Source organism: Scleropages formosus, chromosome 12 (genome assembly GCF_900964775.1).
Source record: "Scleropages formosus chromosome 12, fSclFor1.1, whole genome shotgun sequence".
Taxonomy (NCBI): domain Eukaryota; kingdom Metazoa; phylum Chordata; class Actinopteri; order Osteoglossiformes; family Osteoglossidae; genus Scleropages; species Scleropages formosus.
In genome coordinates this window covers 18,004,119-18,018,526 of record NC_041817.1, presented here as the reverse complement: position 1 = coordinate 18,018,526, position 14,408 = coordinate 18,004,119, and the positions used below count along the sequence as shown (strand labels likewise).

Sequence of the window (14,408 nt, the reverse complement as noted above, 5' to 3'; positions counted from 1 at the left end):
CTGCTGTAGGCTCCTTGAGCAAGGTATTTCTGCAGTATAAATTACCAAGCTGTATAAATGGATAAATCATTGTAAGTACTTTAGCATACAAACCAAACACTGTGACGTGGCTTGAATAAAAGTGTCAACTAAATAATGGTTAGTAATAATTTCAGACCAAAGAACTATTAACTTGTAGGGTTGCACTTTTCACCGCTGGTGCAGTCGAGGAGCGACGCTCTAGTTTGATCCAGATTATTTTTGTTATCGGTTATTCTCTGTTATTCTGTTATTCCTGTGATTCTCCTGGACAACTATTAGTATGTAGTTGTTTGAAAAGCCAAAGAGGCATGGAGTCGCTTCACCTGCGGAGACGCACGGTGGGTGGGAGGTGAGCAACCTTCTCACCCAAATCAACCTCAGGGTCTCTCGTCCTACCAATCAGTCTGTCTCCCGAGACAAAGAGCTCCCTTAACCTCACTGAAACTGTGCTGATTGTACGAAAGGGTTTCCTGGACCGAATCTCCTGCGTGTGGGTGTGTGTCTGTGTCTTTCAGAGCCGCTACGTTCCGTACAAAACACTTCTCTCTCTACATATATTTATTCGTTTATCAGACGCTTTTCTCCAAAGCAACGTACTTCTCAGAGAAAAATACAGTTACATAATGTATATAATGTTAAGGTGTATAATGTATGTGTATTATATACTGTCACGTTCACACCCACAACTCTGTCAACAGCACCTGACTAACTGCTTACCCTTTAAAAGACCCTCCTCGGCTCCCATACCTTTGCGGAATCTTGTCAGAGACAACCGCCCTCCTTCGTGACTTCCAGTTCCCATGCAACCCTTGTTCTCAGTTCTTGTCCTCCGGTTTTCAACCCTTCGCTTTGTTTCCCGACCACGTCCCCGGATCTTCATTCCAACGCCGACCGCCGATCGACCGACCCTTCGCTTCGTCTCCTAACCACGCTCATAGATCCTCGCTCTGACTCCGATCGCCGATCGACAGACCGTTCGCCTGTCCCTGACGCCAAGAACTTGCCCGATCCCTCGAATCCAGACGAACGAGTCTGCGCTTGGGTCCAGCCGTCCCGGTTCTCTCGGTTCCGCACGACAGATACGTTGCATACGATACATATGCAACGTATACATTATTCATGTGTATATACACATACACATACCAGGAGCTTTAGCACTAGCTATTTCACCCTTCTCAGGTACATTTGTCTTACCTTGGACAGACTTTGAGTACCATGTGGACAGCATGTATCCCCGGCCTGATTGTCATCCAGAGAAAAACAGCTCCGGATTGTACTCCGTTGTCCCTGGTACGGCGATTCTCGAAACGTTTGATTGTTTGAGCTCAATTTTGCCTTCCGCGATTCCTGGATTGAGTAATCCGTCGAACGAGACGTGCCTGTTGCTCAAGCTAAAAGAGCTTTGTCAGTTTGCGTGCATGCATTCAGATTAACGGGAAATGCTGGAAAAAAAAGCTCTTTTGCTCAGAAGGACACGCCTTGCGTGGCTGCAGTTTTATAGTGTCGCGTTTGCCCGCTTCCGGCTCTTTCGCCTCAGCCGAGCTCGTCCTTTCCTTCCGCTTGCAAGCGCTGTAAATATCGGCTTCCGTGGAAATGACTGAATTGCCTTGCTTTTTCAGTCCGCTCTGAGGAAGACAGCAACTTCGTGGCCTCCCTAACTTTCAGGACAAAGTGCTGTTGGTTGCCAGCCTGCATTACATCAGGTCACAGTTCGCCGGCACCCTGAGCACAAGCGATCTGCTATAAATGTGTTTTTCCGTTATGTTCTGCCTTAGCACCATCCCTCTCGGTTTAATTACCCACGTTGCTCTCCATCAATCCCCCCAGTGGGGCTCTGAGGCTCCTCTGGAATGACCCCACCGAAATGCAATGTGGCTCCCATCCATTATTCATTGGCATGGGGCAGTCGGAGGTAAACATGCTGGATGTTCTGGGAGCTCTCGCAGGAGGCGTGGAGCCCTGGCTCTGCGATGCTCGAGGAGAAGATCTCAGCCGAGGACCACGTCTGCTCCCTTGCAATCAGTTTAGATGATTGGGTGAGCTGCAGTCCGCAGGGAGTGTTTGCGTTTAGGTAAAAGGAGGGAAGCGTCAGCTTTGAAAAGAAGCAGGAGGAAGTGTTTGTGTAAGATGCCACAGCGGGACACGATCACTGCGTTCCCTAGTTTCCGGTAGGAAAACTGCAATAATGCCACGGAACAAAAGGGCATTGTGCAGGGCCCCGATGAGCCTGTACTGGTTGGGGGTGGCTGGGGGTGTCTTGGGGATGAGAAGGCACCGTGGGCCTTCATTGCACTGATGGTGATGTTCCTCGACAGCACCGCTGCAGGCCAGTGCACTTTTCTGCTCTCATGTTGCGTGCAACATGGGTTCACATCCGCAGAACTGGCTTGGGGGGGAGCGGGCTAGGGGCATAACCCTGTTATCCTCATAATCATGACCAAATACACACACACACACATTGGCTAAGGCCACTTGTCCCATGTGGGGTCGCGTCGAACTGGAGCCTAACTCGGCAACACAGGGTGCAAGGCTGGAGGGGGAGGGGACACACCCAGGACGGGATGCCAGTCCGTCCCAAGGCACCCCCAGCGGGACTCGAACCCCAGGCCCGCCAGAGAGCAGGACCGAGCCAAGCCCGCTGTTCCACCGCACCCCCCATGACCAAATAAAATAGCATTAATAAAACTGAAATTTAGAAAGTTCTTCTCACTGTTCACATTCAACACACATAACATAAATCATGACAGCAGAGTCATCCATTGGGTAGCGTTGGCACCTCACAGTTCATGAGCTGTAGGTTTGCATGTGGGTTTGAATCTGGCTCGGTTTCTGTGGAGTTTGCACATTCTACCAGTGCTTCTCTGAGTTTCCTCCAGGTGCTCTTGTTTCCTCTCACAGTCCAAAGTGTTTCCGGCGAATGGATGGGTCTACATTGCGTGTAGTGTGTGTGAGTGAATAAATGAGTTTGTGCTTGATTGCCCTTAAATAGAACGGTGTCCCCTCTAGGGAGTACCTCACCCCACTTCAGCCTTGTACCCAGTGATTCCAGGATAGATTCTGAATCACCGTGACACTGCTCAGGACAAGCGGTTATTGAAATCAGATGGATGGATGGTCATTGATATCAGACAGATGGAACTTCTAAATGTGTCGACTGGGACTGCATTCATGGATATTGGTTGTTCCTCTTTCTGATCCCTGCGCCATTAATCTTTTACAGCCTTTACTAATAACGGACAATTTACTTGCAGCATAGCTAGTAAATGATTATGTGCATTATTCCATGTATAAGGTGCTATTGCTGCTGAAATGTTTACTCACTACATTTCAGCATATCACAGGCACAGACATTTGTGCAAACGAAGCACTCTTCCTAATTAAATGTGATGACGGTAGTGCCTTGGCTTGCCATGCGGCTACAGGGGATTCATCATCATCCTGACAGCCAGAGGGCTGTGTGCCGGGCCTGTTTCTCAGACGTGTGTCCGCCGTCACCTCGGGGATCTGCCGACTGCCAGCAGTTCTCCATGTGTCAGCGCTGTGACGCTCAACTTGCATGGCTGAGCTAGAGGTTGACGCCTGTTCACCAAACCAAAGGGTACATCGGTCCGTTGTGGCCTGGGGGCGATGGGGAGGGAATAGGTAGGAGTTTGAATTAAGTGAAAGTGAGACTTGATCTCTAGAAAGAATGATGGTTTGAACAAGGTCCTATGAGCGGCAGATGAGGGAAAACTTACTTATACTTAACTTATAAGTGTAAGTATGGTATAAGTAACCTTATCATCAAAAGTTTGTGTTTGGCAGGCCCATATCACATGGTACTTGCTTCCTGTTCCAAGAAACCGTGGGTGTCCTGAAGGGACAAATTTCATCCAGCCCCAATTATATATTAACGGGCCTTACTGTTGGTTAGCCAGCTAAAACTGGAGTCAACTGGTATGGCAATGATTAAATCTGTTGCCTTCCACTCACATGACCCAGGTTCAGATCTCACCTCCTGCTGCTGTACAAGGTACGTACCCTAAATTGCTCCAGTGAAAAGTATCCAGTTATGTAAATGGGTTAATTGCTATAGCTAGTTCGCTGTGGTGGCACAGCGGTGCAGCAGGCTTGGCTGGGGCCCCCCATGTGGTGGGCCTGGGGTTCGAGTCCTGCCTGGGGTGCCCTGCAGCAGACTGGCACTATATTTATTTATTTAGCAGACACTTTTCTCCAGAGTGACTTCCAATGAACTCTATGTAGTGCTACCGCTCCTCACACCTTATTCACCAAGGTGACTTACACTGCTAGGTACACTACTTACACTGGGTCACTTATCCATATATCAATGGAACACTCTCTCTGTCACTCACACACCATGGGTGAACCTGAACAGCATGTCTTTGGACTGTGAGAGGAAACCAGAGCACCTAGAGGAAACCCACACAGACACAGGGAGAACATGCAAACTCCACACAGATTGTGCGAGGATCAAACCCACGTCCTCTCACACCACCCAGGCGCTGTGAGACAGCAGCGCTACTCGCTGTGCCAAACTTAATGCTGTAAGTTGCTTTATGGAAAAGTATAAGTTAAATGATCGAATACTCATAACCTGCTACAGTATCTTGTCCCGCAGAGGTACGTTCCCTCAACCTCTTAACTAATTACAAAGCTGGAAAATCTGAACAAGTGAGTCTCGTTTTCTATAATCCTTAAAACCCCAACTAGATGTGGTTAGTTCGGAACTGTCGGTTCTAAATTCACATTTGACGCTCCTTCCGTTCCAAAAATGTCAGATATCTCTGCTGCATTGTCAGTCATTCACATCATGTATCGCCTTCCTAAGCTGTGCTTAGCAAGTTTAATTTGCGCCTGGCCTTTTTCCTGGGGCTTTTTAATAAGGCAGCCAAGGCATTAATCAATCATTAGGCTCTGATCTTCATTCCAATTTTCATTTGAAAGGCGCAGCCCATTTCATGCTAATATGACCTCATCGCAGGAATGCGAAGGCTCCATGGCATTTATGCGAGAAGTCTAAGGGGGCTGCCGCTGCTTTGTGACTAATGAAGGCCACTCCGATTCGGCATCAGCTCTGCGCCCACAAAGAGTACTGCAAAGTCATTTAAAGTTACTTCTCGCTATTTTTAATTTTTTTTTTTTTTTTTTTTTTTTCCAGGAGAAAAAATGTTATGCAGAACCCATCACAGAACACCGAAAAGGCAATACAGCTCAAATTTGGGCCGAAAACCCCCGAGGCTCTGCTTGAGAAACTTTTCTTTGCTTCGCTACTGCTCTTAAGCGCAAACACCCTGTGAAGCAGAAGAACTTATGCGCTTTGCCCGTCATTATACTTTACTGAACATCTTTTATTTGTACCAGGTTTTCAGCGAGCAAATATGAAGTCAGGATTTGAATTAACTCGCTATGGCAGCGTTGTTTCCAAGTTGTGGAGTACAGCGAAGCTTCACCAGTACTGATCTCGCATCCCCGGTCGGCCGTAAGTCCTTCCTGAAGCGCTAAGGGCCACGCTAGAAACATCTCCGCAGAGGCCGAAGGTACGGAAAGGTTCCTCGCAGAATCTAGCTCGGTAGCAACTGCTCAGTAGTCGATGTTGTGTCCTGCTTCATCCAGACGTGCAGACGTTCTCGTGCTAAATCTTCCCATCGCTGCTCTGCACTTGAATCCGCTAAATCTGTGTCCTTTTCGTGACAACAGTAAGGTCAGTCGTGACTTTCAACGTCCGTCGGAATAGTGTAACATACCTGCCTGGCAATCGTGACCGAGCAACGGAAGCAGTAATCCATCCCTGCGTCGAGGAGCACCGGCGTAGGGTTTGCGGTGCATTCGCTCTTTGGTGGCCTTTGGTGGCCTTTGGTGACCTGTCACCTCGATACTCCCGCTTCCTATGGAAACTGCCTATAAAAAGGCACAAAGGGAAGCGTCTTCTTCGTATCTCAAAGGTTCCCGGTTCAGGTTAATGAGTTCTGTTTTCACTCTGGAAGTGGAAGCAGTTATGAGATGTTCTAAGTACCGAAGAAGAGCAGGAACAAGAGATGACCTTCACAAAGCAGATGGGCAAACTCTGAATACGTTTAACCTGTTGAGTGCCGTTCCTGCAGTCGCATGGGGATCGAGCTTTGAATCGCACCCTAGCCTTTCTGCGTGGGTTTGTTATGAAACAGACCTAGTTTCGCATTACTCAAAATAAACTGCTCAGCTTGGGCTAACTGCAGCGGTATTTCATGCAACCGAGCCTCACTCCTCTATCACCCAAGCTTCAGTTTCACGGCTTGATTGATTGATTGATTGATTGATTGATTGACAGTAGTACACAATTCACTTGAATGTGATTGTTGTTAGAGGGGGGCGCGGTGGCGCGGTAGGTTGGACCGGGTCCTGCTTTCCGGTGGGTCTGGGGTTCAAGTCCCGTTTGGGGTGCCTTGCGATGGACTGGCGTCCCGTCCTGGGTGTGTCCCCTCCCCCTCTGGCCTTACGCCCTGTGTTGCCGGGTAGGCTCCGGTTCCCCATGACCCCGTATGGGACAAGCGGTTCTGAAAATGTGTGTGTGTGTGTGTGTGTGATTGTTGTTACTGTTTGAAATTGCAGAACAAGCAGTAAAAACCAACCTTGAAGGCGAGAGACGAGCAAGAAAATTCACCCCCTTTTCATACAAAACTCACAGGACCGTTTTCGTTCACTGGTTTTGTTCGCCGGTGCTCGAAGGCCAGAGGAGTCTGACGGAGTTCGCTCGGCGGAGCAGGCGGAGAGATATTCCGTAATATGGAAAAGGGTGCTGTGGCAGACGGAGGGTCTGTGGCTGAGTAACGTCTCTGATGGATGTGCCTGTTAAGTGCAGAGATGCCGATGGAGCGGCGGTTAAGAACCTGCTTGTGAGTTTTGGATCTCGAATTCGAAGCAGCCAATGCCGAACGCTCACCGGCGTACAGGACGCGGTCGCGTCTGTAGCGTCTCGGTCCTAAAGAAAATCAACTTTTCTGAAATGATGATGTACGCCGAGCACCGGCGCTAACCTAAGCGACACCTAATCCAGTTAAGAGATGCACAAGCACACATTAATGGTTTCGCCGCAACAAAAATGCCGCAGGAGCTCGGTTGCCCGCGGGTCCGGCCCACTCCCGGAAAAGCTGGCTCAGTTAACCGATCGGGGTTCTGCGTGACGTGTCGGTGTCCGCAGCTGTTTTCATGCGTGTCTGTGCTTCTGCCCCCTCCCCCACAATGCAGGAACTTCTACTACATAACCCTGCTGCGGGACCCCGTGTCGCGCTATCTGAGCGAGTGGAAACACGTACAGCGCGGTGCCACCTGGAAGACCTCGCTGCACATGTGTGACGGGCGGGCGCCCACGCAGGACGAGCTGCCGGCCTGCTACTCGGGTGACGACTGGTCAGGGGTGACCCTGCGCGAGTTCATGGACTGCCCCTCCAACCTGGCCAATAACCGGCAGGTGCGCATGCTGGCCGACTTGAGCCTGGTGGGCTGCTACAACCTGTCCTTCATGAGCGAGAGCGAGCGCAGCCACATCCTGCTGAGCAGCGCCAAGACCAACCTGAGGAACATGGCCTTCTTCGGCCTCACCGAGTTCCAGCGCAAGACGCAGTACCTGTTCGAACGGACGTTCCGCCTGCGCTTCATCTCGGCCTTCACGCAGATCAACAGCACGCGCGCCGCCGGCGTGGACGTGGACGAGGACGTGCGCCGCCGCATCGACGCGCTCAACTTTTTGGACGTGCAGCTGTACGAGTACGCCAAGGACCTGTTCCTGCAGCGCTTCCAGTTCGCGCGCCAGCAGGAGCGCCAGCGGGAGCGGCTGCGGAGGCGGCAGGAGCGCCGTCGGCTGCGGGAGCAGAGGGCCTTCTTGTACCAGCGCCGACAGGAGGGCGGGGAGGCAGAGGAAGAGGACGCCACCGCCACCACGGAGGACTACACCAGCCAGGTGGTGCGTTGGTGACCGCTGGACGCACGCGGAGAGCCCTGTCCTGTCCGCAGATCGGCGTCTCTCCGCTGTGGGTCGCTCTGTGATCTGACGGCGTATCTCGCTTTCGGCTCCTCTCTCACGCCGTCTCCGTCCGCCGCTGTACGACCTCTTCCTCCATGCCCTCACCGATCGTCCACGCCTCTGACCCGATGTCGTACGAGGATTCTTTGGCATGTCACGGTTCCGCACAAAAAATTTAATCGGTTTATTTATCGTTGTCACCGGTGAAAACTGCGCCATTATTTCTTGTTACGCATATTTCGGCTTCCCTTTACGACCATAAAATTGAGCTTGAAATTGACACACCTGATGGATTGTTGTCATGTAAACTTTTGTTTTTTTAAATTTCCAGGACTGTTTTCTGGACTTCAGTCAGCGCTTGGCCCCAGCTATGTATCCGATACAGGCGTATGACTAAAGTGTTCTATCTACCGTACATTCGTTGCCTGGATGTTGGAACTTGGATGTTGGAAAAAAACCAAAACATTTTCCCCACTTAAAGAGGAAAATACAGCTGACCAATGAGATAAATATGTTTTTCCTCTCCGAAGTGTGCTTTCATGGGTCGTGCATCTTGATCTATCAAACTTTAGTGTGGAGTCTCTCGGTTGCTCTGATTTTGTGAAGCCAGAATCAATAAAGGACATACACTCACACATCATGCATGGTGCCAAGTGCATATCCTTTATCTTTGCAGTGTGCTGAAAGGGAGATATTTCATTCATTTCCCGTAACTACTTGTCCAATGCAGGGTCGCGGTGGTCCGGAACCTATCGCAGAAGCACAGGGTCCGAGGAGGTACACCATGGACAGTACAGCAGTCCATCGCAGTGCAGTCTCACACACACACACACACACACACACACACACACACACCGCTGGCAATTTAGAGTCACCGATTCACCTTGAAAACACGCATCTGGATTGTGGAAGGAAAATCAAGGCGCCTGAGGGAAACTCGCACAAACCTGGAGAGAACACAGAAACTTTGCACAGACTGAGCCAGGTTCAAAGTCATGGTCAAAGCCACAGCCCAGGAGATGCGAGACACCGGTGCTATCTGCTATGCTATAACTCTGTATGCAAAACACTTCTTACATAAATATTTAAATTCAGGCAATGGTACCTTCATCTATCGGTTTTCAGTTTGTTTTATTAAACTGATTTGGTGGTTTGCTCATAAGGCGGATCAAACTGTTTATATTAGTCTGCTGTCCGTTTAATATCCGACAGCATGCAGTTCCATCAAAATCCTAGGGATAGTTCCTAGTAAGCGTCTAAATTGTCCCAGAACAGACTCTGCTCTGTGTGCAAAACTAGGGAGCCTCCAGTATGAGCCTGGCTGATGAGAGAGGAGAAAGACAGAATGCATTCTGTTTGACTGATCTGTGGGGCCATGCCTGTAATATGGAAGAGAAACCGTATTACCTCAGGAAATGGAAATGAAGACCGGCTCTCTGAGTCACAGGAAAGATTTACTGGGCCAGATTCTTACAGCCCACAGAGGAAGGTGTCGAGGAATCAGACTTACCATCGTATAATCCACATCTGTTATTTATTTATTTATTTAGGTCCATAAATTTAAATTCTTTTTTTTTTTTTTCCATGTTGTGCATTTACTTAAAAGCTTGCACTATAATCTCTTGTCTGCAACATATTTAATATTTTCAGAAAAGAATTAATATAAACAGGGTAAACATTCCTTTTTGATCTTAATATGAGACCATCAGGACAATCTTTTACTTACACCGATGTCTTCTATTGATCGTTAGACTTGATTGTTACAATGATTTACATGTGATACCAATGGTTATAAATTACAGGTTCTACAATATGTTGCCTTTGAGTATTAACTTTTTTAAGATACTTCTGCTACTACTGAAATACTGAGAAATCAGATGTCACTCATACAGATATAACTCATACAGTTATGAGAAAAAGTCTGTGAGTGCTGTGGAATTATCTGCATTTCTGCACCAATGGCATCTAAAATAACTGTGACCATTTTTTAGCCATAAAATGTAAGTGACCATCTTTTAGACATAATGCCCTGAAATTCTGACATTTTTCTGTAAGCTTTTATACAACCTTGAACATTCACATTTAATTTTTAAAAATATTCTAACACTTGTTTGACACTACTAGTCTTATCAGTAATCGTATATTCAGATGTGCAAATGAGTTAATCACAGTTGGCAACATTGACAGTAAATACCGTGAATTTATGACAGTAGTTCACTTAAGTCTGTTACTTCCAAAGTAAGTAGGGTTTCATTTTCAGTAGAGGGTAGCTGTGGAACTGAATTACTTATTATCTCACCAACAGGCTAATGTGTAACATGGTAGTTAGAGCTACTCCTTTTCGACTCAGAGGTTGTGGGTTTGCATCCCACCTCTTGTTGTAACGCCCATGAGCACCATGCTTACCTTGAATTGCCCCAATCAAGTTTATATAGTTGTATAAATTAGTAAGTAATTGTAAGTCACTTAACATTATAAGATGTTTTGGAGAAAAGTGTCAGCTAAATGAATAAATGTAAATGTGCAGTTTGTCCATTATTCTGTTTATGAGTGGTAAAGCTGTCTTACAGTTTCAATTGTCTAAGCATAAATAATGGCCCAGTGTTATACCAAAAAGTTTTTTTGTTAACGGATTTGCAGAGAACTGGCAGCATGGCTGTGAAAGGATGACAGACTGAACGTCTGGTGAATTTTTAAAGCATTTAGTTCTGTATCCTGTTCCAGTTCTGTACTGTACTCCGCTGTCTTCGACACCTACGAGTCTTTCTGAAGCGGGGGGCAGCTGATGTGTACTTCTTGTGTTCGTGTCCCTGCCGACGCGTGTCCCGTTCCGTGCTGCCAGCCACACGGTCGCGAGGATCCCCGGTCACCTTAAAGTCAACCAACAGAACAGCAGTTTCCAGAAGAACGGAGGTGGCCAAGGCTTCCTCAACAGGTGAGTTCTTTAATGAATGAAGCCTTCTCTTTTTACATTAGAGGACCATGCTTTACTGCTTTGTCAAAGTTAATCTTCTGCGTGACACATTGTTTTCATGCTATGCCTTTTCCAACATTACATCAGAATGTTAAAGAAGTTCATAAAAGTACAAAGATATCTGAAAACAGAAATGACAGCTGTACAGATTCAAATTAAACAAAAAAAAAAAAGAAAAAAATAGATTTATAACCACCCCACACCTCCCAAGCCACTAGATGTAGCTATTGCTCCATATCCACATGTTCTGAACTCTACCTAATGAGGTTGTTGCGAAAAGCACACTTTCAAACATATTCTGTGTTTTCAGTACACCTCTCTACTTATGCTGATATTGAAAGTACAGTTGAAAGTGTGACAATAGTAAAAAAGAGTAACAATGTCATATTATGATTTCAAGGCAGTATTCAAGTCACAGGAAAGTCACTTTTCTTGTTTAATGCATTTTTATGTAAGAAGAACATGCACAAGCTTGTCAGGAAGTCAAGGCCATTAAGTGACTAATGCAGTGATTTTGAATTTTAAGCTTCTGCTATTCCCTCCACAATGATATAGCACAAATGTGCATAACTGGTTTTAGGCCGGATGCTTTTCTTAAAAGCAGCTTGCAATGTTAAACTACCTACAGTTATTTAGTCATTTGTACGGGTCAGTATTTTACTGGAGTAATTTAAGTTAAGTACCTTGCTCAAGGAACCTGCAACTTATGGGTCCAAAGGCAGCAGCTGTACCCACTGTGCCATCAGCTATCCCTGATGCACCAAAGTGGAAAACAACAGGCACAACACAGTAGAAAAGTGACAAAAAAAACAAGCGGCTGATGGACACCTGTCGAATACCTGTAAAATGTAAAAATGTAAAATTGTACAAGTCACCTAGTGAACGCCACCGAAATTCTGCATATGTCACAAGTGCTTTTCAAGTCATCAGTCACCCACAGTATCATGTCTCAAGGGAAAGCAGCTCGGTTTATGTATTGTATGTGCTCTGTACAGCAGTAGTATCTTGCTTAAATATTATTAAATTAGCTACTGGAAGCCAACACTTTGCTTTGCAGAGCCAAGGCCTTGGCTAGTTAGCAAGCTAAGCTGATGCGGTGGTGCCACGTGAAATCCTACTTTATTTTTAATAACGATCCAATACAATACAATAAATGCATTTTTGTGAAGACAAGGTGTGAAATGTTTCTGGAACAGGCAAATAGCAGAGCCAACAATATGCTGAAGTGATTTTCACACAGCTAATGGGCATGGAAAAATCAACCTTACTTCATCCAGAAATATATTGTAAAAAAGACAAGATATGAGTAACTTGTCTGCAGACACAGCACTTTTCAAGTAGTTTGCTGCCATCAGACCTCTGGGAGCCAGAAGGTCACAGCTAAGATGAAAATTTCCCCTTTGAGTGAAGTCAGGGCACACTCTTTACTTACATTTCCGGTGGAATTTGAAACCTCCAACTGTTACATAGGAGAAATTTCCCGGATTAAACTGACTTCCTACTTCTTTTGTTATGTATTGTGCTTGTTTGCTGTGCTTGAAAATAAGTATGTAGTGTTAATAACGTGTAACGTAATGTTAGACCTCAGATGGAATTTAGAAATAATTCTCAGGCATAGATGCAAATCTTGTTTTCGGCAGGATGAGAGATGCAAAAGATGCACGAGATGTTCACAAGCTGGAAGTTGCTGCTCTGCTCCGCAGATTCAGTCACACAATGTGGTGGCACTGTAATAAAGGAAGAATGAAAGGGTGAAACAGTGAAACCCTGCATCAACAGTTAGTGGCAGATCATTTTTGGGAAAGCTTTTTAGTGCAGCTGCTTCCTTCACTACCTACATTATTTATGATTCCTAACAGAGTGCCAGTAAGGAGGGAGCTGGAGTGAACATTGCCCCCAACAGCTTTTGTTCTTACCCACCAAGTACAATGGTTGATAATCTGACGGATTAAGGTATGCAAGTGACTGCCCCGCAGTCAAAGCAGTCTCGAGCTGAGCTGTTTCTAGACCGTTTTTGTGAAAGACCAACCGTTTGTTAAGCTCTGTTTATGTGTGGTTTTTGAGAAAACACCCAAGCTTGCACAAAGTAAGGACCTCTTTGAAACTCAGTTCGCTACAGTGCGTTTCTTGTGTGTTTCTAAGACATGTAGAGATTTTTAAAAAAAAAAAAAACTTGTAGAAAGGTTATTAGGATTCATCTGTCCTGTGATTTATGCACCTACTCAAGCGACAAACATCAGTGCATCAAGAGGGAAGGAACAAACTGAGTTTACTTAAGAATTACATGTCTGCAGCTATCTCTCGTTCTCTTAATGTAATGCACAAAATTGTATTTTCGCTCAGATGTACGTCGCTTTGGAGAAAAGCGTCTGTTAAATGAATAAATTTAAATGTAAATGTAGAGATGGACACAACCTGAATGTGTTTTCCACTATTCACAAAAATTACATTGCTTATGTCATTTTCATTGACAGCATATATCCCGTGATCTGAGAACTTGTTTTTGTTCTTGTGGAAATTTCATGTAAAAGATGCAGTATATCTGTGATGGACTGGTATCCCATTCAGTACGTACCCTCCAGCCTTGCACCCAGTGATTCCAGGATATGCACTGGACTGCTACAAGCCTGACCAGGACAAGCAGTTAGCAAAGTTGAGTAAGTGAGTAATACAATACAGTAACATATGAACATGAACACACACACACACACACACACACACACCTTCAGAACCGCTTGTCCCATACAGGGTCACAGGGAACCAGAGCCTAACCCGGTAACACAGGGCGTAAGGCCGGAGGGGACACACCCAGGATGGGACGCCAGTCCGTCGCAAGGCACCCCAAGCGGGACTCAAACCCCAGACCCACCGAAGAGCAGGACCGTGGTCCAACCCACTGCACCACTACACCCCCACATATGAATACATTATTTATTAAATACAGACATCCCTCGATTTATGTAATTAATTCGTTTCTTGAAACTGTGCAAATATCACAATTTCAGAAACCGAAAGCCTATTTCTCATTATTTCAAATGGGGACAAATAATAATTTCTTCCCTGCCCATCCAAAAACCCCAAACAATTTTTTCCAGATATCACTATAACACAATAAAACATTTATACAACTATCAACTCAAGGTTTCAGTACAACATAAAACACGTACTGTACATTTAAACACTTCTCTGGGGTAATTCCCATCTTTCTTTTCAATTGAAAGTTCTCTGCAGGATAACAAGTTAACCAAGCAAGGATTCACTGAGCATGTCAAGTTTATTGTGAACAACCTTCAAAAACTGCGCTGGCACTAAAATACACATACATATATAAGAGGGTTTGTGGAAGGACAAAAAAATGCTTTAAAATCTGCCAAAAGCAATATATTAAGAGATACCTGAGTAATAACTTTAGGG

General features: G+C 46.0%; 1 protein-coding gene across 2 annotated transcripts in view; it reads left to right on the top strand.

Annotated features, from left to right (window-relative positions):
* LOC108928540 (heparan-sulfate 6-O-sulfotransferase 3-B-like) overlaps nucleotides 1-8,531 on the top strand; it is a 49,939-nt gene extending 41,408 nt beyond the window's left edge. For both annotated transcript variants that reach the window (XM_029256933.1, XM_029256932.1), the window contains exon 3: nucleotides 7,246-8,531. In XM_029256933.1, coding sequence (XP_029112766.1) covers nucleotides 7,246-7,972 — 727 coding nt within the window. In that variant the 3' untranslated portion in view covers nucleotides 7,973-8,531. The remainder of the gene's footprint in view (nucleotides 1-7,245) is intronic.
* The last annotated feature ends 5,877 nt before the right edge of the window (nucleotides 8,532-14,408 follow it).